General features: G+C 37.0%; 1 protein-coding gene across 7 annotated transcripts in view; it reads right to left on the reverse strand.

Moving 5' to 3' along the window:
• The window catches only part of SPICE1 (spindle and centriole associated protein 1), a 68,373-nt gene that overhangs the window by 12,589 nt on the left and 30,109 nt on the right, over positions 1 to 25,675 (reverse strand). For 6 of the 7 annotated variants that reach the window (XM_047724939.1, XM_047724943.1, XM_047724925.1 and 3 more), the window contains exons 5-13: positions 20,687 to 20,789; positions 19,766 to 19,872; positions 16,490 to 16,602; positions 9,766 to 9,902; positions 9,418 to 9,555; positions 8,793 to 9,058; positions 6,830 to 6,961; positions 4,178 to 4,325; positions 3,061 to 3,285 (exon numbers count right to left, since the gene is read on the reverse strand). In XM_047724939.1, coding sequence (XP_047580895.1) covers positions 3,061 to 3,285; positions 4,178 to 4,325; positions 6,830 to 6,961; positions 8,793 to 9,058; positions 9,418 to 9,555; positions 9,766 to 9,902; positions 16,490 to 16,602; positions 19,766 to 19,872; positions 20,687 to 20,789 — 1,369 coding nt within the window. The remainder of the gene's footprint in view (positions 1 to 3,060; positions 3,286 to 4,177; positions 4,326 to 6,829; positions 6,962 to 8,792; positions 9,059 to 9,417; positions 9,556 to 9,765; positions 9,903 to 16,489; positions 16,603 to 19,765; positions 19,873 to 20,686; positions 20,790 to 25,675) is intronic. The other variant, XM_047724946.1, reaches the window with a different exon arrangement.

Genomic DNA, 25,675 nt, shown 5'->3' on the forward strand with positions numbered 1-25,675 from the left:
TAAATATTCTGAACAACTGATTAAGTGAAATAAATTCACTTTGATCTTCATACTAAGAACTTTTTCCTTCCTGTGGCACAAAGACTAATAGTAACAATAGATCAAGAAACAAAAAAACAGTCACTTGTTTTCAAGTTTCAGGAACCATCTATAGACAAGACACAGAAGACATAATTGTAGTAATGGAACAAAGGAAATGTCACCAAACTCAACACAGTAAAAGGAAATATAGACTGAGTGAAGGTGTGAAGTGGAAGCACAGGAGAGCCAGAAGGGAAGCAGAGCTAGTATCCCTGTCTTTCATAGTGGAAAGCCAAGAGCTACTGCATAGCGTTAACAAAGAAGAGATAGAAAGTATTTGAAGTCACAAAAGTTAAGCAATAGAAGAATTAAAAATTAAAATATAATCATCCAAATTAGATAGAGAAGGAAAGTAGGAGTTAATGTTAATTAAACCCTCTTCTTTAATAAAGGACAGTCTACAATTATTGCATAAAGTTAAAATTTAAGAGAAAATATATAAAAATATCTTATATTAATTATGCAGACTACCACAAAATGAGCAGAAATCAAATTGGGAAAAAATGCTTCCCTCTTAGGGCAGGCCTAAAGATGAAAGAGGAAAAGACCTTTGTATGTGCCTTTTTTAACCACATCAAAATATAAATTAGAATTGACACTTGAAAATGAAGAATGAATGGGAGATAAGAAAATGAAAACAGCATATATATACTACTCTTTCAAAAAGTGTGGCTGTAAAAGAAAGTAGAAGTCAATCAGTAGCTAACGGAAATGATCTATGATGGGAAATTCTAGGGCAATGCTGTCCATTACGAGAGTCTCTGGACATACGCAGTTATTCAAATTCAAATTCAAATCAATTAAAGTGAAATAAAATTAATAATTCAGTTCTTCAGTCACATTAGCCACATTTAAAGTGCCCACTGATGCTAGCAGCTACCAATATGAATGGAGCAGACACAGAACATTTTCATCATCACAGAAAGTTCTATTGGACAGAGCTATTCCAGAGTATAACTAAAGGCTGATAAACGGCTCTATGTACCTCCCACCTTTATCTGAACAATTTTTTATATGTGGGCATTCTAAATAAAAGTCTGAAAAATATGATGACAAAACTTCACCAACTAAGAATACATGTTCAAAGGTTATTCCATCTGCACACTATAAAAGAAATGTGTGGCATTATTTTCAAGGCAAACCTGCTAACAAAGAGGTGTCTATAACAGCCCCCAAATAATTTGCTTTAGTGGACATTTAGTATATTTGTAATCAGAGTAAAAATACTTATGGTAATTGTTTCTTTAAAAGAATTTGGGGTGCCTGGGTGGCTGAGTTCCTTAGGCATTCAACTTGATCTCAGCTCAGGTCTTGATCTCAGGGTTGTGAGTTCAAGCCCATGTTGGACCCCACACTGGGGGTGGAGCCTACTTTAAAAAAAAAAAAAGAAGAAGAACAACTTCAAGCTATCTTCCTACCACCGGTGGGAAATACTTTATAATATCTCAAGAGATCATTAGATGAGCATATTAATACCATGTAAACATTTGAAAGCTTACTTTGAGAATGAAAATCTAACCTGAACAGAAATCAGAACTGAAATCATATCTCCGATTCAGAGTTAACAATTCTCTCTAGGCTCTAAAGAGGAGATACCATTTCACAGAACTATAGAGCCAGATGAACATTAAAGATAAAAGAAAAATCTCTCATTCTGAAGCCAGAAAAATGAACGTAGAGATGGTAAGTGTCTTAGTTCCATGCCTCCCAGCTAGTCACCGGATGGGCCAAGATTCTAGCACTTCTGACCCTCAGCCTAGCACTGTCTCCCTATACCAAAAAGACTTGACAGAATTTACAGTCACATAATAAATGCCAAAACAAATCTTATCATCACAAGAACTTGTCATTTTCTTTAACTCTTATGGCCTCTTCAGGTACTTTATTGAAAAGAAGGTACAGAAAATCTGACCAAATTTCTAAGTTCCAATGACAATAAAAGTTATTATTCTGTTCCCCTGTGTAAGAATGTAAACACTCAAAGAAATAGAAAATGTATGCAAATCAGGGCTGAATAACATTTTTCTAAAAACACTGGAGGAGAATCTAAGGTAGTTTTTTGACTGAAGAATTATTAAAAAAAAAGGTTCTATAGCTCCAGAAAAAATGCACAGGTGGACAAATAAACATAATTTTCCAAACAATGAAACACTCCATGGTACTTCTGAAGAAGTACCCCAAGTTAAGAATCTCTGAGCTAAGGATAAACAATAATTTTTAGGGCGCCTGGGTGGCTCAGTGAGTTAAAGCCTCTGCCTTCAGCCCAGGTCATGATCTCAGGGTCCTGGGATCGAGGCCCGCATCGGGCTCTCTGCTCAGCGGGGAGCCTGCTTCTCCCTCTCTCTCTATCTGCCTCTCTGCCTATTTGTGATTTCTGTCTGTCAAATAAATAAATAAAATCTTAAAAAAAATTTTTTTTTAATTTTTTATTCTAAACTCTATATATGTCCTGCAAAAAGTGACCTGAAAGCTATTTTTAATTATTGATCAACTTTCATTATAAAATTACCTCAACTGACTAAGCTAAAGAAATTTCAGTGAGAAAGAGGTTAATAACCAAATCTGACTTACAAAATCCTTATAGTCACAGTTCTTACCTTTCCTTGGCTAAATTTCATTACTCTCTCTCTGGAGTACAATCTCTTGTTTCTTACCCTTTCCTATGCTCCTGGCCCACAGGGAAAGGAGGATTTCCCGTACTCTACATTTTAATGCTGAGGACTCTAATCCTTTGATCTGATATAATATTTGCAATGTCTAATAGAACAGATACATAATGAAATCTAACGTGACATTTCACCACAGGTGTAACACACATGATATACACAACCCTGAAAAATCCTCCTTTAGCTTAAAGTTTATGTGTGGCAATCAATATCTTTCAGAATTCCCTTTACTGGGTAACAATGGACACAGTATGTTGCATTTATAAAGCATAAAAAAACAACTGTCAGGCAGCTTTAGAAGAAGCCTGCTTACCGTCCTGCAAGGGAGAGAATCCTGAATTGCTCTTCTGCCTGGGTGGTGTCAACAACACAGCCGGCTCAAATATATGTGCGGGAAAACTGTTAGTCAGATTCACACTATCCGGGGGAGTTGGCACCTGAGACAGTTTAACAGGCAAGTCTTCCTGTGTGAATTCAGCCGCTTCCTCCCCTCTGAACGCCAATGGCATGGAGACATTAGCATTTACAACAGGGCCCTCTGAAGAAGATGAGAGGCTGTCAGCACTTGTAACTACAGATACACTGCAGGTATTTACACTTACATGCATTTCTACAGAAAGCTAAATCACATGGACTCTAGAGTCTTCACTTTTTAGGCCATATCGTCCTTTAGCTGTAACTCACAGGCAAGGCTCCCAAGGGGCCAGCACTGGGAAGAAGGGGCTGCTTTTGAGAAAAGCACTTAGTCCCTGAGACCTGCCTCAGCCATTGAGTTTATTTCATGCAAGTTAAATTTTAGTCAGCCACTTCTCAGAATCCCTCATGAGAAAACACTCCTAAATACATAAAATACTCACCACACACAGATACTCATCAAAGTGTTACTTAGAAGCAAAAAACATGAAAAAGCCTAACTGTCCTATTCAGACTCTGACATAGGATGGCACAGGAAGTGAAGAAAGGCTTTCCAAATACCACCACAGATGAAAAAAAGTTACAAATTTTTAAAACTCAATATTCCTTTTTCTTTCCAAGACCATCTCCTCTCCTCCTGAACCTGGTGCACAGTGATGAAAAGTGTTGGCACTAAAGCCCCAGTGGTCTAAGAAGCAAATTCTGCTACTTTCTAGTTGTATGATCTTGCTAAGCTACCAACCCTCTCAAAGCCTTGGTTTTCTCATCCTGAAAGCAGGGATAACAATAATACTTACCTCATTAGATTATCACAAGGACTAAATGAGATAATACACATAAAACACTTAAAAAGTGCCTGGCATAGTGCAAGTACCCAACATATATTAGCTGGAAATAGTGATGGCAACTGTCATCGTGACAATGTTATCTATGTACACATGACCAATAACATTTAAGTTTATAGTTTTGTTTACTCTGTGTTTAATGCCAACCTGGGATGATAAGACCATACTCACCCAGATTGTCTATCATTTTCCTGCTTGTGGATCCCCTTTCGGATACCTGATACTCTTTGTTGCTTTTTATCACAGGACAGTTCTTCATGGCATGTGTCAGAGATATAAGTTGCTCATCTGTTGTGACCATGTACTGCTGAAGTCTTGCCTGGAGAAAAAAGAATGAAATAATATCATCGCAATATCAGACCTCAGATCATTACCTAGACATGCAGAACTGTATCACCACTTTACTCCTCTAGGAACTTCAGACTTTCATTCAAATACTAAAGTCATGCATTTGTAAGAACACATAATCATAAATGTTTTAAAAGCCCCACGACAGAGGAATGGTTAAATGTATCACAGAATATTATTAATTAATAAATACACTACCATACAACAATAAGAATTAACCTTTTTACAGTGCTTTTGATCTATAAAACCTCTTTATATAAATGGTATCAACTGACTCAAGCTAATTTAACAGAATATTACACAAGCACTTATACTGATAAACATGACCCAGGAAGAAGTTACGTAATGTATATAAAATAAGGTTAAGAAAAAATATATACACCAAGATAAGAGGTATTATACACATACACATATATATGTATATGTATATGTATCCAAAATGTATAGACATTTTATAAAAATCACAGATGGTCAGAATTGTTAGTGGGACTACTGAATAAAGTACACTAAACAATTTCATACCAGCTCAAATTTTTCCCAAATTCCACAATCATCTCTAATGACCTATTCAGCATCTCCATCTAGAACTCACATATGCTTCTCAAACTTAACATGTACAAAACCAAACTCCCCCTGAACATTCCCAACTCATCAACAGCAACTGCATCCTTCTAAATGCTCAGCCCCTAACTTTGGAATCACCCTTGACTCCTCTCACATCCTTTCCTTTACCCCATATCCAAATCCAACCCATCGGAAAAATCCTACTGTTTGCCTTCAAAATAGATTAATAATATGGTCACTTTTCACAACTTCACCCAAAGATTGCTTCTGTGTTCATGACTGTATCTCCTGCACCAATAACAGTCCCCGGCCCAAATCAATACAATTTGTTGAGCCAACTAGTACATTTCACTTATTTTTTTTTCAACTAGTACATTTTAAAACTGCTCACCTTCCCAAGAGAATTGATAACCTAAATTCACACAAATACTTGTACATGAATGTTCATAGCAGCATTATTCACTCATAGTACACGAAAAGGTAGAAACAACTAAAAATGTCCATCAATTGATGAATGGATAACCAAAATGAGGTCTATCCTTATAATGGAATATTAGTGGAAAATAAAAAGGAATGAAGTACTGACACATGCTACAACATAGTTAAGCCCTGAAAACATTATGCTAAGTGAAAGAGATCAGATACAAAAGATTACATATTGCATAATTCCATTTATATGAAATATCCACATTTGGCATATCTTTAGAAACACAAAGTGGATTTATAATTGCCAGGAGCTGTAAGGAGGAGAGAACAAAGAGTGACTGCTAACAAGCTTGGGGTTTCTCTTTGGGGTGAGGAAAACATCCTGGAATTAGATAACGGTGCTGGTGTAAAACTCTGTGAATATACTAAAAACCACTGAATTGTACACTTCTATAAGATAATTAAATGGTATGTGAAATGGACAGATCAATTAAAAAAATGCATGTCTTATATCTAATATCCATTGATACAACACAACTTGCCTACTATGGCTTTTCCAGTCTCTTTTGGCTAAAAATAAAAGTAATAACAACCATCACTGGAGAACAAAGAGATAAATAAAACCATCTCTGCTCAAGCAGCTCAGTCTTTTTTTTTTTTTTTTTAAGATTTTATTTATTCATTTGTCAGAGAGAGAAAGCGCAAGCACAAGCAGGGGGAGCGACAGAGGGAGAAGCAGGCCTCCTGCTGGGCAAGGAGGCCAATGCCGGACTTGATCCCAAGACCCTCGGATCATGACTTAAGCCAAAGGCAGATGCCTAATTGACTGAGCCACCCAGGCATCCCTCAAGCAGCTCAGTCTTGATGACAGGTATACATGTATGTGTAACACAATTTGGTATATGCAGTGAGAGCAATACCCAGAGAGAACAGAAAGAGCACAAATTAAGAATGTTTAATGCACCATTGAGGCAGTATTAATTGGTTTCTAGAAGAAATACTGTGTCTTCAAAAAAAATAAATAAAAGGAGCAATTAGCTAGACAAGTGACAAAAAGGACTTATCTAATAAATATGAAGATACTGCAAACAACTTTAAATGGCATATGATTACAGGAAGCTTCCTAAATTGTATCCTCTGCTGTTTTGAAATTAGAAGTAGCTATCACAACACTTATTTCACATTTTGGATAAACTGCTATAATATTGGTAGTTACCATTTAAATGTAGATTCTGTCTTCCCCAATAGTAGTATGTTTTTTTAAAGACAGCAGACTTTTCTGTATGTTATTTGTACTTCAAGTTTCTACTACAGTACCTCCAATATAATAAATGTTCCATAAAAGCTACTGTTGATGATAATAAAGAAGAGATAAGTAATCACATCCACACAACTAAACCAAAGGCAACTAAAAGAAAATCTTACATACTCTTAAAGATACCTTATTTTACTAAATGCAGAAAAGTTGGGATCTCATCTAAGTACCTGGGTAGCAGTATTTTCTTCTCTAAGGAGAAGAATTTCAGCTGTAAGAGCATCAATGAGCTCTCGATGATCACCTAACATTTGTTCCAGGTGCTGCCTCGTCTCTACTTCTTTACGCAGTTGGACCTCGCTCTACAAAAAAAAAAAAAACAAAAAACTTCCATCAATAATAAGATAAAATTCCCATCCAAAAATAAACTCTCATCAAAAGCATCAAATACTGAAAACTAAGAGTTTCTATTCAAAACTGTCAAAGAAAATAATACAAAATATATGTGACAGTAATGAGAATGACATATTTTTATTAAAAGGTTTATATTGCATTAAAATGAAATGCTGTGTCCTTTTCCCTTCTTTATATAGAACATAATAAACAGAATGGTATACAGGCTTAAATAAGTACAAATTTTTGCCGAATAAAGTGGAGGGAAGGACACATACATATTGCTTGATTATACACAGAGCATCTCTAGAAGGATACACCTGTATCTGGCAATGACTGCTGGCTACAGGGAAGCAAACTAGTTAAATGGAAGTTAAGGGTGGGAATGAGAATTTTTATCTAGAACCTTCTGTTTCTTGGAATTTCATGCCATGTGATTCTGATCACCAATTCAACAACTAAGTTTGTTCAAATAGCTAACAAGTGGAAGCTACTAAACCTGCAATGCTTTCAGAGAGCCAAAAGTACATTCCTGGAGAGCCCTAATTTAAGGATAGAAGAATGATAAGACTTTCGTAAGTCTGACAGTACAATAAATATTTCACTAAAAAGTAATTTTAGGAAGACAGCTCCAGAGAAATTGAAACATCAGAATAGAGTGATGAACCAACTATTTTTTTATTTATTTATTTTTTTAAAGATTTTATTTATTTATTTGACAGAGAGATCACAAGTAGGCAGAGAGGCAGGCAGAGAGAGAGGAGGGAAGCAGGCTCCCCGCTGTGCAGAGAGCCCGATGCGGGGCTCGATCCCAGGACCCTGGGATCATGACCCGAGCTGAAGGCAGAGGCTTTAACCCACTGAGCCACCCAGGTGCCCCATGAACCAACTATTTTAATAATAAAATGTCCTTGAGGGGCACTGGGTGGCTCAGTGGGTTAAAGCCTCTGCCTTCAGCTCGGGTCATGATCCCAGGGTCCTGGGATCGAGCCCCGCATCGGGCTCTCTGCACAGCGGGGAGCCTGCTTCCCTCCTCTCTCTCTGCCTGCCTCTCTGCCTACTTGTGATCTCTCTGTCAAATAAATAAATCTTTAAAAAAAATAAATAAATAAATAAAATAAAATGTCCTTGAACATTTTCTGTTGTATTTGTTTAACAAATTTAAATGTATAAAACATAAGATAACAGTTTAAATAGGTTTTTTGAAAAATGAAATGTAGAGCTAGCTCTAATTCCTCAGCATTCTGAAGACTGGTTATTCAAAAATTAATTACAGAAATAATTCTTGCTTCTCTTATAAATTATTTTCAGAACAACAAAAGATCTACTTCAGACAAAGCCCAAGTAGTCACACAGATAACGTGAAGAATTTTCCTCATCTGTATCTACAGATTACAGGCATGCCACTCTCCAAACTAAAGTAGGAGTAGGAACACAGAGAAAAGCAATAGAACAAGGACACATTTAGTAGTTCTACTGAATTTAATACTGCCAAACAATATATTCAATGTCAGCATAAGACATGATTTTATTTATAGATTTACCTTACTAATTACAATTTACTACAGCTTGTATTAAAATCAATATCACTTATACTATAGGATACATAAATTGGCATGTAGAGGGAAATTAAGAGGATAAAACCTTACTGCAGATAATCTAAAACTGAGATATTTTAAACAAAGCTATTCAAATTTTATTATTCTTCATTTGGAAATTGTAATAAATTAAGTGTAGAGGAAAAAAAACCCAAATGTTTCTACCAGCACTCTGTAGAGGAGAATAACCTCTTGTTCTTACCTCTTTAAGGTACCGAACCAGGCGACAGAGGGAACCCACTAGTGACAGAGTAAAGCCTGTAAGCCCCTGACTACTCTGCAGTCCTTTGACCTCGCGTCCCGTCCACCGTTCGTATTCTTCCATTTCATGTTCCACTTCATTGATCATGTGTTTGAGGACATCTAGGCTGGAATTATTGCTGTTTGGTAAGTCTGTGGAGGCTGTGCTAGCTGTTAACACATTCTTCTTCTGCTTGGAAGGAGCACTGGAATCCAGTTTTCCTTTCACTGATAATGACAGAAGTCACCCTATTAGAAGACCAGGAAAAGCTATACCAGCAAGCTACTAGAAAAACCACTGACTGTTATTCACAGTTTACAAAAGGTTTTTATAGAAGTTATCACCATTTCTCATAAAAAATGCAGTCTAAATCAGGTTTACACTATCTATAATGAATGTACTAGAACCACCTTTCTACAGAGTTACATTGTTATACTTGGAGGCATTTCTTAGCTACCATTCAGAAAAGTCTAATCAGCTGGCTCCAACTGGATGGGTTTAAGGGAAAAAACTTTACTAAGAGATAAAGGAAGCTGTATCAAGTTATGCGTTTAACAATTCATCTTTGTAAATTGAGGGACTGAACCTTTCTTTAACAACTGTTTTTGCTTCCTTGAGTTCAGCACTTGTCCCACAACATAGCTTGAGTCTAGAGTCTCAGTAGATTCTTCAGATTGAAGCCTGGTCTGGATTCTCTTGACAGCGCTGGTAGCATTCAGAGCAGCTAAAGAAAAAAATATTTCCAAAAGAATCTCAAGTGAACAGGAAAAAAAAGTTTTAAGCATTTCAATTAACAGATCAATCAGTATTTCATTCAATTAGGTAAAGTCAGTCAAAACCCAAATAATATTCCTTTAAACATTACTATGTTTAAGGAAGAACATAATAAAACAAGTTACTGTTCTGTGAGAAATAATACAATGGGGGAACAAACCTTTTTGTTCTCCTGATGGAGGGGCAGGTGATGGAGTTCCTGGAGGGTTTTGGGACTGTGTTGTTATTTTCTGCTGAATATCAGTCCACAGTTTATTAATTAACTCAGAATTATCTTCCTTCAGTTGGTGGAGAAACCTATAAAATATGAGGCAACAAGCTATATCAGAATTAATAAATGCTATCATTTAAACTGCTCAACTGCTTAAATGTTTGATTGATAGCACTTTTAATAATTCAAAATCAAAGAAAAAAATACATTTTGCTTTAACTGGTAAGACAGGTACCTAAAATGCCAGTCTTCTTAGTGTTAGAAGGAATCATTCCATCTTCCTCCCAGTTTCCCACCCACCTTGGCTCCTGCTCGGAGGAAAAATCTGTCCTTTCTGAATTTTTGTGGTATGGGCCCCATTCTCCTCTCTTTCTCCCAGAGAAAGTACGCGGCTTGGTCCTTTCTGGTTTCTCTCTGTGAAGGAGGCTGTCCTCAGAACACAGTCTATGCTCATCACTGAAGTAAAATGACTAGAGCAGACTCTGCCCTGAGTCCCTGGGAGCAGGGAGAAGGAGTGGGAAGAAGAGCTGTAGTATAGGGAGTTAGAGAACTAAGCCTTTTGCTATAATCATCGTTAGCATTGGTAAGGCTTATACTTTATTCTCCAACCATCTGATTCCTTTATCTATTTCCCAGTTGGACTGAGACTTAAAAGGGGTAGGTGACAAAAAAGCAGGAACAACCCAGATGCCCATCAACTGATGGGTGGAGAAGTAAAATGTACTATACCCACACAACCATAAAAAGGAATGAAGTGGAGATACATGCTACAACATGGATGAATCTTGAGAACATGCCAAGTGAAAGACACCAGACACAAAAGACCACGTAGGGAATGATTCTACACATATGAAATGTCCAGAATAGGCAAATCTACAGAGATAGAGAATAGACTAATCCAATAGATTAGATAGGGCTGAAGGGCTTGGGAGGGAATGGGATTTGACTTTTAAAGAATACGGGGTTTCTTCTGGGTAATGAAAATGTTCTAAAATTGACTATAGATTGCATAACTCTGCATATACTAGAAATCATTGAATGTTATACCTTAAGTGGATGGACTGTATGGTATGTGGACTATAAATCAATAAAGCTGTTACCAAAAAAAAAAAAAAAAAAAGAGGAATGGGGAAATCTTATTTAGTGGCTCCACAAATCTCAACCTAAGGGAGTTGCTTTCATGCAAATTATGGATAGTACATTGCACATTAGCTGCTGCTACAAAATATATTTAGCAAAAGGCCTATAATGCAATCCATTCAAAGGGGGCTAGTTATCAAAGCATCAGAAAGACTCCTTTGTAAGTGTTAGTTCAAAGTCCAACCTTCCAGCTAAATCCTAAGAAAAGTGTTGTAACAAGATTTCTGTATAAGTTAGGAAAATCCAAAACAGTCTGAACTCACATTACTGTCTCTAATGTTTATACTTTTTTTTTTTTAAAGATTTTATTTATTTATTTGTCAGAGAGAGAGAGGGAGAGAGAGCAAGCACAGGCAGACAGAATGGCAGGCAGAGGGAGAAGCAGGCTCCCTGATGAGCAAGGAGCCCGATGTGGGACTCGATCCCAGGACGCTGGGATCATGACCTGAGCCGAAGGCAGCTGCTTAACCAACTGAGCCACCCAGGCGTCCCTGTTTATACTTTTTTAAGAGTCAGGTTATGTGACAACAACAAGGAAAGTAATATAATACTACCTATGACAAGTTTAAGAATGGCCTCCCTAAAGATACTTATAATTGAATCCCTAGAATCTGTGAATGTTACCTTATCTGACTAAAAAGGGACTTTGCAGATGTGATTAAGTTAAGAAGGATGTTGAGATAGATGACCTTGGATTATCTGGATGGGCCCTAAATGCAATCAAGTGCATCCTTATAAGAGGGAGAGACACAAGGAGACTCTGACACACAGACATAGAGGGTGCTGTGATGATGGAGGCAGAGATGGGAATTATACTGACTCAAGGCCAAGGAAGGCCAGCAGCCACAAGAAGTTGGAAGAGACAAGGAATGGATTTCCCCCTACAGTACCCAGAGGGAATGTGAATGGCCCTCCAACACCTTGATTTCAGCCTAGTGAAACTGATTTCAGATTTCTGGCCTCCAGCACTGTGAGAGAATAAATTTCTGTTGTTTTAAGTCATTAAGTTTATGGTAATTTGTTATAGCAGCCATAGAAAACTAATGTAGACTCTGGCACCTGGATACGAGGTGCTAGTGTAACAAAATATCCAAAAAATGCTTACCAAAAAAAGCTCTGAAATAAGAATAGGTGAGGCTGGAAGAATTTTTAGGTAAATATTAGAAAAATCCTAGGTTGCCTTACACAGGCTATTCATAGAAATATGGATGTTACAGACCCTTCCACTGTGGACCCAGGAGGAAGTGAGGAGAACGGCAGAGAAAGGCTCTATCATCATGAATGGAATACTGGTAGCAATATGAGCATTAAGGGAGCTTCTGGTGAAGGCTCACAAGGAAATGAGGAACATGTGATTGAAAACTGGAAGAAAGGCAATCCTTATTATAAAGTACCAGAAAACATAACCGAGTTGTGTGGAAAGCAGAACTTGTAAACAATGAACTTGGATACTTAGCTGTGGAGATTTCCAGCCAAAGTGTTGAAGGTACAGCCTGCTTTCTTACTGCTGCTTAGAGTGAAATGTAGGAGGAAAGAGATACACTGCAGGAAGAACTGTTAAGCCAAAAGGAACCAGAACTTGGTGATTTGGGAAATTTTCAGCCTGCCCAGAATGCAAAAGATGCTCAAATTAGGAGATATCACACTGTTAGGAAAGCACGCCCTGGAAAGGACAAGTGTATGGCTAGACAATGTTTTGCTAATCTGAAGAGATTAGGCATCTGACTCATAAATCCCCTTAATGATCTCAGCAGATAGCAACATAGATGGAATTATCCAGGGAAGATCTCTGGAGGGCCTCTTTTTCTAATGTCATCCAACATACAAAGGAAACACACAAGGTCATTTGAGAATGTTACACCAGCAGAAATACTGCAGCTTGGACTGAAAGAGACAGAGATAGGATAAAGTGAAGGAAGAGTCAGACTCCCAAAATTCTACAGTCAGCAAACAGGCTGATATGATTAAGTTAAGAATCTTGGGATGTGAGGTTATTCTGGGGGGGCTCTAAATGGTATCATGTATATTTTTATAAAAGAGAGGCAAAGGAAGAGTTGAACATACACACAGAGGGAAAGGTGATGTGAACTCAGAGGCAGAAATTGGAATGATGTAGCTGTCACAAGCCAAGGAAGACCAACAGCCATCAAAACCTGGAAGGGGCAAAGAAGGCAAAGAACAGATTCTCCTCTAGAACCTTTGGAGGAAGTGTAGCCCTCCCAAAACCTTGATTTTGGTCCAATGAAACCGATTTCAGATTTCTCCAGAATTGTTAGAGAATAAATTTCTGTTGTTTTAGGTCACACAGGAACATGTATTCATAGAAATTTTCAAACCAAAAGGCACTTAGTCTCCAGATCCCAAGTCTAATGGATCTCCTGATACCTCACGTTTAATAGTTAACAAGTAACATTTTGAGACATTAGGTATTCAAAACTGGAAACCACACAACTACTGAGATAAAACCCAGACTCACACAACTCACACAACTAATGAGATAAAACCCAACCAAATAAAAAACAGTAACTTGATTCAAATGTAAAGAATAAAAGCAATATTGCACAAGATTAGTTATATTTGGGTTCTGAAAGAAGCTTATCTTAAAAGATGATACATGTTTCCAAGTGTCCTTAAGGAAACAGCAACCAGCTAAATTTGAATCACTCCACACATCCTCCAAAACCCAAGAGACAGGGCAACAAGAGGAGCAAAAATAGCTCATAACCCATACCTTCTACATGACTGGAAAACAGATAATACTACTAACTTCAAATTACCTATAAGTAGAAAAATACACACTACACTCCAGCAAAGATATTTTCTGAGCTCCTGTCAGAAGCCCTAGCAGGGAGTGAGGGCAGCTGAAAATGACCAAACAGGTCATTTAAAAAAAAAAAAAAAAAAAGGAAAAGAAAAAGAAAATGACCAAACCAAGAAGAAAGCAGAGAGTCTACTGGTGACAAAATCACCTCCAGAAAGAAGAAGTCCACTCTAAATAGCAAATACTCAGAAAGGAAGGTCACTCACACACACACACACACACACACACACACACACACGCACATCCCAAACCTGGGCAGTCAAAATACTACTAAAAAGTGCATAGAACTCAAGGTGGTAGGTCTTGGAAAGACACCACTTCTTGATGTCAACAGGAAGAAAGAAGAGAAAAAAAAAAGTGTATTACCTTAACATGTTTAACAAGGGAGAACAGTTCAAGACAAAAAAGAACAGTATTGGAGTACAATCCAACTTTCACCTGCTGATACTTTAAAAAAAAAGAAAAAGCATCCATTAAAATAACTGTACTTCACTATAACTGAGAGAAGACCTACCCCAAACTCCCAACCCTGTGCATAAAATGTACAAACTAAAACAGTCTGCATCATACAAGACAATATAATAGAAAATGTAATTGAAATATTCTAGCCAATAAAAATTTTTCCCCTACCAAGAACAGAAGAAAACTGTAACAAAACTCTTTAAATGGAATTCAGTATACTTAAACAAGCATTTGGAGATATAGATCTTGAATCAGAAGTTCTAAAACTAAGAGCAGAGATGGACAAAAACCAGGAACAAAATAAGAATTGACTGAACTCAGGAAAGAATATAAAGAAAAAGAAAAATTCAAAAATGATGATTAAATTATAATGCATCCAATGGATAATCATTAAATAAACATTTAATAAGGAAGACTGAAGATTTTAGGAAAACAACAACAAAAAATAAAGAATAAAAGGTTAGAGAGAAAGTATTTGAAATAGAAACAAGAGATATCACTTTTATGTATGTAAAAGGAGTCTCTGAAAAAAAAAAAAAACCAATGATATCAAACTAATATCTAAAACTATAACCCAAGGAAACTTACTTCCAGGAAAAAAAAAAGAAAAAAAGAAAGAAAAAGAACCAAATCTACAAAAAAGCAAACTGTGTTGGAAAAACTGACCTGAAAAGGTAAACTCAAAACACAGCTTAGCAATATTTAAATTTTAAAGATAAAAGAATAAATTTTAAATATAAAGGACATCAATACATAAAAATGCCTAATTATTTATAAGGGCAAGAAAATTTTTCTAGCATCAGACCAGTCAAAACAACATTCAAAGTAAGCCAAGAATGGAGGAACACTTTCAAGGAAATTAAGGAAACAAAATATTAAAGATTTTATATCCAGCCAAGCTATCCTTCAAATATCAAAGCTACAGGAAAACGTTTAAGCTTTCAAGAACTCAAGAGAATAGAACTCATAAACCCTATACCATGAGCTTTGTCTAAATGAGTGATCCAACCAAAAGTTAACTAGGAAAACATCATAAAAGGACTGATGATGAGCATTTAATACATTTAACTATAGATCCAAGACTAAAACAAAAATGGCAATAATAGAGAAGAACAATATGTAAATGTTTTATGTCCTGTCAAAGCAAAAAAAAAAAAAAAATGCAGCTAAAAGAGGAGAAAGACTGAGAGAAAAAGAGAAAGAATGAGAATATAGAATAAATTATTTGTTGCATAGGTCATAGGTGGAAGTCAAAGCATACCATTTAAAACTAACACACCTGAGAGCAAAAGATTGAAGGAAATAGGGGACTAAAGGGCTCTATAAAAGGTAGATATAAAGACAACCAGCCAGAACAAAATTACAAACTTCCTAAATATCAAAAGAAATTTTTAAGAGAACACAAAAAACATTACATAGAGAAAGAAAACTATAATTATAGTATAATATACATAGTACTATAAAATAAGTTGACATCAAACACATCTACTATATCAATAAATATTACAAGCTTACTTCACCAATTAAAAAAAAAAAGACTTTTAAACTGGCTAAAATGCAAGACCCAACTCTATGTTAAATACAAAAGATACACCTAGTACACAATAATTCAGAAAAGCTAAAATAAAAGAATGAGCAAAGATGAACCAGGCAATCAGAAACAAGAAGAGAGAGGTTTCATTCCTGATACCAAAAAAAAATAGAACTGAAGCCAAAAGGCATTAAATATGACAAAGGACACTTTACGATGCTAAAAGCCATAATTCACAATGAAAATACAATACTTATGAATATCCATGTACCAAAAAACATACCAATCAGGTATTTAACTTTAAACAGAATTAAATATATTTAAACGTCATATGCAAAGAAAAATAGAAACACACTAACAGAGACTTTAATACACTATTCTCAATATAAGATAGTGACAAAAGTAAGTAAAGACAGAAGAAGTAAACAACATCATCAATGAAGCAGATCTTAAGGATATACAGATAGACCTTTATACCCTGGTAATATAGAATATACCTTCTTCTCAAGCACATAAATGGAACATTTACAAAAATTTAATTATATATTAGGCCACAAAGAAAACATCATTAAGTTCCACAAGTAGAAATATTATAAATACATTGTACACCTTAAACTTACACAATATTATGTTAATAATATCTCAATAAAGCTGGGAAACAAAGGAAATAGCCTTGGAGAAAAGGGAAGCCCTGTAAATATTTATCCATATATACCTACCGATCTACGTTAGTTTTTGACTGAGAGTTTATAGAGTTATCCAACTCATTCCCACTTTCTTCAGACTGGCTGTTAACAGTTCCTTCTCCTTCATCATCTACTTCGTTAAGAGCCTTTCTCAACATAACAATAAAAATACAAATACAAGTTGGTTATATGTACACTCATCCTTTGTTTCTTTGTGTCATTACAATAGAGAGGTCCCTCCTTCTACTGCTAACATCTCCACAAGTGCTCTAGGACCTAAACCCTCTCACCTCCTTCCACTCCATCAAGTGCCCCATTCCTCTCCTGCATCTTCAACCTCTCTGCACTGGCTTTAGCTCATCCGCATTTAAACGTGAACAAGTCTCTCTCACCGTATCTTTTCTCTTTCACCACCAAACTTGAAAGAATCTTACCCACCCCCCCCACCCCCACCCCCGCACCGCTTCTCATTTACCACCTATGCCCTACAACCTTGCTTCTGCCCTACCATTCCACTCAAACTGCTGTCTACAAGGTCAACATCTTTTTTTTATTTGTTCCTAAATCAAATAGATATTTTCAGCCTCTGCCTTCCCTTTCTTCTCTAATTGATTGGACATTAATGACTATTCCTTTCTTTCTTTCAAGATCTTCTTGATACATTCTTCCTTTTAACTCCCAAGATACCATATTTCCCTGGTTTTTATTCTATTCTTTTGGCTCTTCCTTCCATTCTCCTTCATTGATTCTTTTCTTCCTGCCCTTTCTTAATACTCAAGGTCCTCCCTTTGGGCCTTTTATCTTCTCATTTGACTCCCTTTCTGAAAGACTGTATCTAGTTCCAAAGCTGCAATTACAAGTCAAATGCTGTGAATTCTCGAATTTCTATCTTCGCCCAGATTTCTCAGGATTCCTAGACAATTATATTCAACTGCCTAAGATATTCCTAGTAGACACCCTACACACATAAACTTAACATCCAAAACTAGTCATCTTCCTAAGCCTCTCCTACCATTCTTCCAGAAGCCTTATTCCTGATATTACCTAAGACCATAAGAGTATCGCCATCTACTGAGATGCTCAAACCAACAAACTGGGAGTTATCCTTTTTTCTCATCCGTCACATCCAATCAGCTACCAAATGCTGTCAATTCTATCCTTTTTTAATCTCTCAAACCCATCTCTCTTCCCTTCTACCTCCTTCTTTTACTGCCATTGCTTAGGTTAGGCCCTCACCACTTCTCACTAAAATTCTAACCTAAGTCTTCTAACCAGATCCTCTCACCAGTCTTGTCCTTCCCAAACCCTTCTTCCACTCTACAATTGATTTCATCATGACTCTATTCTTCCTAAAATTCTTTGGTGGCTCTCCTCTTACTTTCTGGTTCTTTAGCCCTTCATTACCTAGCTCCTCCCTATCTCTCTAGCCCCAGCTCTTGCCATTTTCCCTTCCCCATAACAGAGACCATAATTATCTGAAAGCTAACATTTTTTTTATTAACATATATTATTTGTTTCAGGGGTACAGGTCTGTGATTCTTCAGTCTTACACAATTCACAGCACTCACCATAGCACATACCCTCCCGAATATCTATCACCCAGCCACCTCATCCCTCCCACCCCACTCCACTCCAGCAACCCTCAGTTTGTCTCCTGAGACCAAGAGTCTCTTAAGGTTTGTCTTCCTCGCTGGTTTTGTTTTGTTTCATTTTTCCCTTCCTTTCTCTATGATCCTCTGTTTTATTTCTCAAATTCCTAAAATCAGTGAGGTCATATGATAATTGTACCTCTCTGATTGACTTAATCTCGCTTAGCATAATACTCTCTAGTTCCATCCAGGTCGTTGCAAATGGCAAGCTTTCAGGTTTTTTGATGGCTGCATAATATCCCATAATATTCCACTCCATTCCATTCCATGCCATACCACATCTTCTTTATCCATTGATCTGTTGATGAACATCTAGGCACTTTCCATAGTTTGGGTATTGAGCTATAAACACTGGGGTGTACATGCCCCTTCAGATTGAGAAAAGACCTACTATAAACATTGGGGTGCACATGCCCCTTCAGATCACTACATTCGTATCTTTGGGGTAAATACCCAGTAGTGCTATTGCTGGGTCATAGGGTAGCTCTATTTTCAACTTTTTGAGGAATCTCCATACTACTTTCCAACATGGCTGCACCAGCTTGCACCAATTTAGCTTTACTCAAGTTACATAGTAATGTAGGAGGATTCCCCTGAAAGCTAACATTTTTAGTAAGTGCCAAAACATAATGGCTTTTGGCTATTTAAAAAATGTAACATTCTACTTAATTGCCTTTGTAAGCAGAAAACAGTAGACTTAAGTTGTTTTTTGTTTTTTGTTTTTTTTAATGATTCTGGACCTTGTAATTCCCTAGGATCGTCCCTCCAACTGATGATTCTCCTTTTTTCCTAGGACATATAAATAACCTAGGAAATTGCACTAAACAGGTATTGAGTCCTCATCAGTCCTAAAAAGTTGTTTTATTTTAATATTAAATTCTTCGTGAGCTTTAAAAAATGTTTCCCATTTCAAAATTCTAAGCATTTTGATTAATTAAGAGTTTCAGTTAGGTTGGGATACATTTTAATTAACATTTTACTACTATAATATAATTTTCCCATGTAACTGGTCAATAAATTCCAAGTTTCCTGGGTAGCTACTTTCTAAACACACCTATTAAAAGAGACTATTAACATTTAATGAAGAACTAGTATCTGGAATCATGATAGACATAACTTACCTCAGCTGATCCTCACAACAACCATAGTAAGTATATTCTACTCCCATTTAACAATAACAACAACAACAACAAAACCAAAAATACTCTGAGTCAACTCAGATACCTTAAGAAATCAACCCAAGATCCAACAGCTAGTACTAACAGAATGTAAACACAGATCCACCTGACTCTAAAGTGGAAGTTAAGAGACTCCCCACTTTCTATAATGGCAGATGGAGCGAATGCCATCTCTGATGCTAAGTGATCTTGGACAAGGCACTTAATTTTTCTGAAGCTCAGTTTTTTCACCTGCTAACTGGAGGTAATGATAGTACCTACATCATAAGTAAGTACTCAATAAATGGTTAGCTATTATTATCCAGTCCTGTCTTGTTTGGTACAAATATAACTCACCCAAAGTGTAATACGCTTGAGGAAGAACAATTCTAGCAACCATACTTGGTATTTGTTGATATTTTAAGCTTTTGAAAAGTTTACCACAATCCCTACATAAATTTAATTTCAACATAAGCATGATGGCTGTAAGGACAGCATATTACCTGAGGCTCCATGATGGATTCACTAAGAATGGCCTGCGTGTCAGGGTCTTGATTTACCACAATAGGACCCTGAGAGGAATCAGGAGCCATAGTTACATTTGGAAACCCTGCAGAAGGAAAAGAAGTCATGATTATTTTACTTCATTTAATTAAACCGACTTTACAAGCACTATACACTGCCACAGGTTTGTATTATCAAATTAAAATCTTAAATGATAATAATAGCAGCTCACACTTACACAATACTTACTATATGCCAGGCACTTTTCTAAATGCTTTTACATATATTAAATCACTTTACCCTCACAAAATCTGATGAGGTTGTTACTATTATTATTTTATAGATCAGCAAATTGAAACTCAGAGACATGAGGCAAATGGCCCAAAGTCACAATAATAAATTGTTAAGCCAGGATTCAAACCTTAAACTAAAAACTAATGATCTGTTTTTAGGGATTAAAGTAAACAATGGATTATATACACATTAAAGTGAATAATGCTATATATCTGACAAAAGGCAAAGTCTCTGTCAGAGAGAGACTGAAGTAGCTTTAGGCTTCAAAATTTAGCTTTACTCAAGTTACATACAAAAACAGACACTTTGTACGGTAACCTAACATTAATAAATTGGAAACTAAGTCATATTTATAATAAAATCTTGTATATTGCACCATGAGATATACTAGTAAATAATGACTTACCTCTATTTAGCTCCATAATTTGTAATAGTTAATACTCTTAGTGAAAAGCAAACAAATTATACTGAATCTATGCCTAACAACTCCTGTATGCTATCCACTCTAGACTACTTGTACTATAAATAATGTGATGCCCAAAAAAAGGTTTCAAGTTCTTCCAAACAGCCATTGTAGGCTATGATTAATAAGAAAAAGAAGCTTTTGTTTGAACGAAATACATTACCTGTGCGCCTACGGGGAAAATCAACAAACAGATCTTTTGCTTCAGCCATCAAATGATCAGATTTTTCTAATATCTCCTGCATCTGGTATTGATCAGAAAGAATCTAGACATGTGTTAATGATAAATATTATTATTCAGAAAAAAATCTCTATATACTATGAAATCACAAAGGAAAAGTCCATGCAAAGGTTCAGAGAATTAAAAACAACCTAAGCCACCATCCTCCCAAAATCCTTCAGTGGCAATATCCAAAAGTACCAGGAGATGGCGCTATTACAATAATTAGATTTCAGATGCTTGGCTACAATCCAAGTAAGAAATACATTATTAAACTGTGACCTAATATACACGCAAATGTAAATGTATAACAAAATAAAAGTCTTACTTAACCTTACTTTTTGAGAACCATTCTGATATTTTCTTTTAGTTTCTATTTTTTAAAATAATAGCTACAACACACTAAATTTAGCAATCCACTAATAAGTTGTGATCCACAGTTTGAAAAACACTGATTAAAGATATAAAACTCTGAGCCATATATTCAGAGGGTTTCAACCTTTAAAGTGATTTCATAATCCACTAATGGATCATGATCAACAACTTAAGAGACTATGAGGTAAGATATGAGTTTTGGGGCATCAAACAAAAAAGTGACAGTTCTGTATTTACAAACAAGGTGGACTTTTACCCTGGAGGGATGAGAACTCAAAAAATACCATTACAGTAGCGCCTCTGATTAGGCACTTTCAACTCAGGAACTTTCTTAATTATAAACAAGAGGCACAGGCAAGTCAACTCTACCCACCACCACCAGATGGCATTCTTAAACTGAGAGGAGTCATAAAACGAAACTGCCTGGTTTCCAACACTGATTCAAAACAATAAAGCGGAGCTTCTGGCAACAAATGCTCTTACCAGAATCTCTCTAGCCCATGGAAACAAGTATATAATATGATTTCAGTTATTGTTTTAAGTCATTGAGAGAAATAACAAGAGTCACATTCCGACTTTTTCCCTTTCTTCTCCTGCCGTGGCCAATCAGATTGGATGGCTCAGTTGGTGAGACTCAAGTCCTTAATTTGTTCCTTCCACAGAGTAAGTTTTGGAATGATATAAGGCAAAGAGCACATTCAGAGCCAGAAGACTAGGATCCAGCCAAGGGATACTAAGCAAAATCCAACCTTCTTTAAGCTTAGGTTCCTAAGATGTAAATGAAGATACCGCCACCTTCCCCTACCCCAAAGGGCTGTTGTAAGAATGTGGACACACTGAACACCTGTACCATTCTAGAGACATTTGGAATGTTGCTACAACTTAAATTATATTATCCCATGAGCCAAATTTCTATCCCTGGTTAGCGATCTTGTAAGTACACCCAATTAGAGCTTAGGCAACAGAGTAAATGGAGCATTATAATCTATCACTTAAACTAGAAAAATTACACACAGAATATTTCCTAATGGCAGTTTTGAGTTTACAATAAAAAAAAAAATTACTGACCTTCCATGAAAATAAGGAGATATAATTGAAAAAAGCAGATAGTAGAGGAATAATTTTATCATACAAGACCTGATTATCAATTATAATGAGGTCTCTAGGAAAGACATTACACTGTTGCACTTTGCCAGTCTCTGCCCAGCCTTCTTGGGGCAGATGGGTTGAGAGGCCAGAGATCAGGGTACTGGCTTTCTTTTGCTCTCTCTAGATTTATTCATCACTCCTCTCTGATAAAACCCATCCTCTTGGGGTGCCTGGGTGGCTCAGTGGGTTAAGCCTCTGCCTTCAGCTCAGGTCATGGTCTCAGAGTCTCAGGATCGAGCCCCGCATTGGGCTCTCTGTGCAGCAGAGAGCCTGCTTCCCCTCTCTCTCTGCCTGCCTCTCTGCCTACTTGTGCACTCTCTCTCTGTCAAATAAATAAATAAAAATCTTTATTAAAAAAAAAAAAAAAAAAACAGGGCGCCTGGGTGGCTCAGTGGGTTAAGCCACTGCCTTCGGCTCAGGTCATGATCTCAGGGTCCTGGGATCGAGTCCCGCATCGGGCTCTCTGCTCAGCAGGGAGCCTGCTTCCCTCTCTCTCTCTCTGCCTGCCTCTCTGTCTACTTGTGATCTCTCTCTGTCAAATAAATAAATAAAAATCTTTAAAAAAAAAAAAAATCCTCTTGATAAGTAAACCAATCTCTGCAAGCCCATCTGTATACATTACTTCCCAGATGGGTTCATAGAGCACAAAGTCAAACTTATGAGTAGTGGTACACATCTTGGATTCACAAAAGATCAGCCAAGATCCCTTCAAAAACACTAACAAAAACTTTTAATTCTAGCACTTTTGTTCTCTGATAATAAAAACCAAACAGAAATAGCAAATTACAGAGAGACCTGGGAAGTTATTAGACTTTTTTTTTTTAAAGATTTTATTTATTTATTTGACAGAGAGAGATCACAAGTAGGCAGAGAGGCAGGCAGAGAGAGAGGGAAGCAGGCTCCCCACAGAGCAGAGAACCCGATGCGGGGCTCGATCCCAGGACCCCGAGATCATGACCTGAGCCGAAGGCAGAGGCTTTAACCCACTGAGCCACCCAGGCGCCCCAAGTTATTAGACTTTTAAAATTCATAAAATCTTTATCGAAGTTTCCCTCTCTCTGATCGAATTTGGACCCTCATTTGCTTGATTCCCAAGGCATGAGTGCATCATACAGCGAATGATTATGCTAGCCAAAGAGCTTTTCTCTTAACTTTGTTAATCTATGTAACATCCCAGTTCTGGGGGATGGACTGGTAGCTCTAATACATGTTGATACTGCCTAAGTGAATATGCCCAAGGAAGCTTCTTCATTTGGTCCCATCACATCCCTTAACAGAGACACTACAAATTTAGCAACATTGAAATAATAGATGCTCATATCTTTGACTCAGCAGTTCCACTCTTAAGAATTTATCCTACATGGGTGTCTAGGTGGCTCAACTGGTTAAACAGCTGTCTTCTGCTCAGGTCATGATCTCAGGGTCCTGGGGTCAAGTCCCATATCGGGCTCTCTGCTCAGCGGGAAGTATGCTTCTCCTTCTCACTCTCCCTCTGTGCTCTCCCTCTCTCTCAAACAAATAAATAAATAAAATCTTTTAAAAAATTTGTTCTACAAATACAGTTTTACATGTACTTAAAAGCACATTCAAGGGTATTCAATGTATTATTTCCAGTGACAAATGAGGTAACAATCTGTGGGTGACAGACCTGCTACTTACCCACCAATTTCCTGTCTTTTCATTTTCCTTTTAACAGAATTCCCAAGTTTTAGCCAATTATACACCGAGATCTCCTGACCATTATTCTAAGTGAGAATGGTCATATGATGAATTTCTGGATAGTGGGATATAAGCCAGAATTTCTGGGTGAATTTAAAGGAGTAGCATGCATTCTCTTTCCCTTTTCATGCTGGCTGGAATACAGCTAAAGGCAGCTGGAACAGCCATTCTCTACTCAGTGATGGAAGCCCTGGAATAAAGGACCACAGAGACCCTACCAACTACCAGTTACTTCTGAACTGTTTCATAGAATCAGATTTCTATTTTGTTTAAACCACTGTATCTTCTTAACCAGAGGTCTAAACTATAGTCCATGGGACGCCTGGGTGGCTCAGTGGGTTAAAGCCTCTGCCTTCGGCTCAGGTCATGATCCCAGTGTCGGCTCAGATCATGATCTCAGGGTCTGGGATCGAGCCCAGCATCAGGCTCTCTGCTCAGCAGGGAGCCTGCTTCCCTTCCTCTCTCTGCCTGCCTCTCTGCCTATTTGTGATCTCTGTCTGTCAAATAAATAAATAAATAATCTTTAAAAAAATAAATAAACTATAGTCCAATACACTTTCTAAGTTTTCACAAATAAAGTACTGGATAAATAAATTTTGGTACATCTATATATTACCTGGCCATTAAAAAGAAAAGGGATATTTCTAAATACTGACATGGGATAACCTCCAAAATATCCTATTAAATGGAAATACTTGATCTCACTAACTGCAGAAGTTCTCAACCCTGGCAATGAATTAAAATTACATAACAACTGTCTAAAAAAATACCTAAGTAGGGCCACATTACAGGTCCACTAAATCAGATTAGCTGAATACGGATATATCTGAATCCAGATACTATGATTTTTTTATTTATTTTTTTTTAAGATTTTATTTATTTATTTCAGAGAGAAAGATTACAAGTAGGCAGAGAAGCAGGCAGAGAGAGAGAAAGGGAAGCAGGCTCCCTGCTGAGCAGAGAGCCAGATATGGGGCTCGATCCCAGGACCCTGAGATCATGACCTGAGCTGAAGGCAGAGGCTTAAACCACTGAGCCACCCAAGCGCCCCTAGATACTATGATTTTTTTAATGGAAGATCTCAACACTGACTGATCTAATGTGCAGTCAGCATTGAGAACCATGACACCAGGGCCTGAGGCATGAGACTAGAGGGACATATGAGAGACTTCACTCATCCTCTCCCACCACTCTTCCTTCAGTCCCTCCTACTACCGTATCTATTCCTTCAGGACATGAGCAGTTCAGGACAAGAGCAGGAGCCACTAGAGATGGGACACAAAAGCCCAGAGTCACCTCAAAAGGGCTGCCTTTTCTCCTGGTCACTGAGAACCTACATAATATTCAAATCCACATACTTTGTCCAAGATTATCAATGGATACTTATCTGTAAAGAACCATATTCTCTCAATCTACTGTTTTTACAAGTCCATGTAAACATTTATTTGGGAGACGGAAGTCTTCCTGATGATACATTAAGATTGAAACTTTTACCTTTCACTAACAAGCCTAATGAATTCTTCAAAAGACAGAGCAACTTAAAGCTGCAGTGAAAGTTCACCCAGAACAGCCAAGTGCCATAAGCTTCAACAATGAACAAGAAGCGCCACTACAAAGTATATTTCTTTTTCAATGATTTCATCCCAAATCAAAGGTTTTTTTGCTGTAGCTTCCTCTTATTTGCCATAT

The sequence above is a fragment of the Lutra lutra genome, chromosome 1 (assembly GCF_902655055.1).
Source record: "Lutra lutra chromosome 1, mLutLut1.2, whole genome shotgun sequence".
Taxonomy (NCBI): Eukaryota; Metazoa; Chordata; class Mammalia; order Carnivora; family Mustelidae; genus Lutra; species Lutra lutra.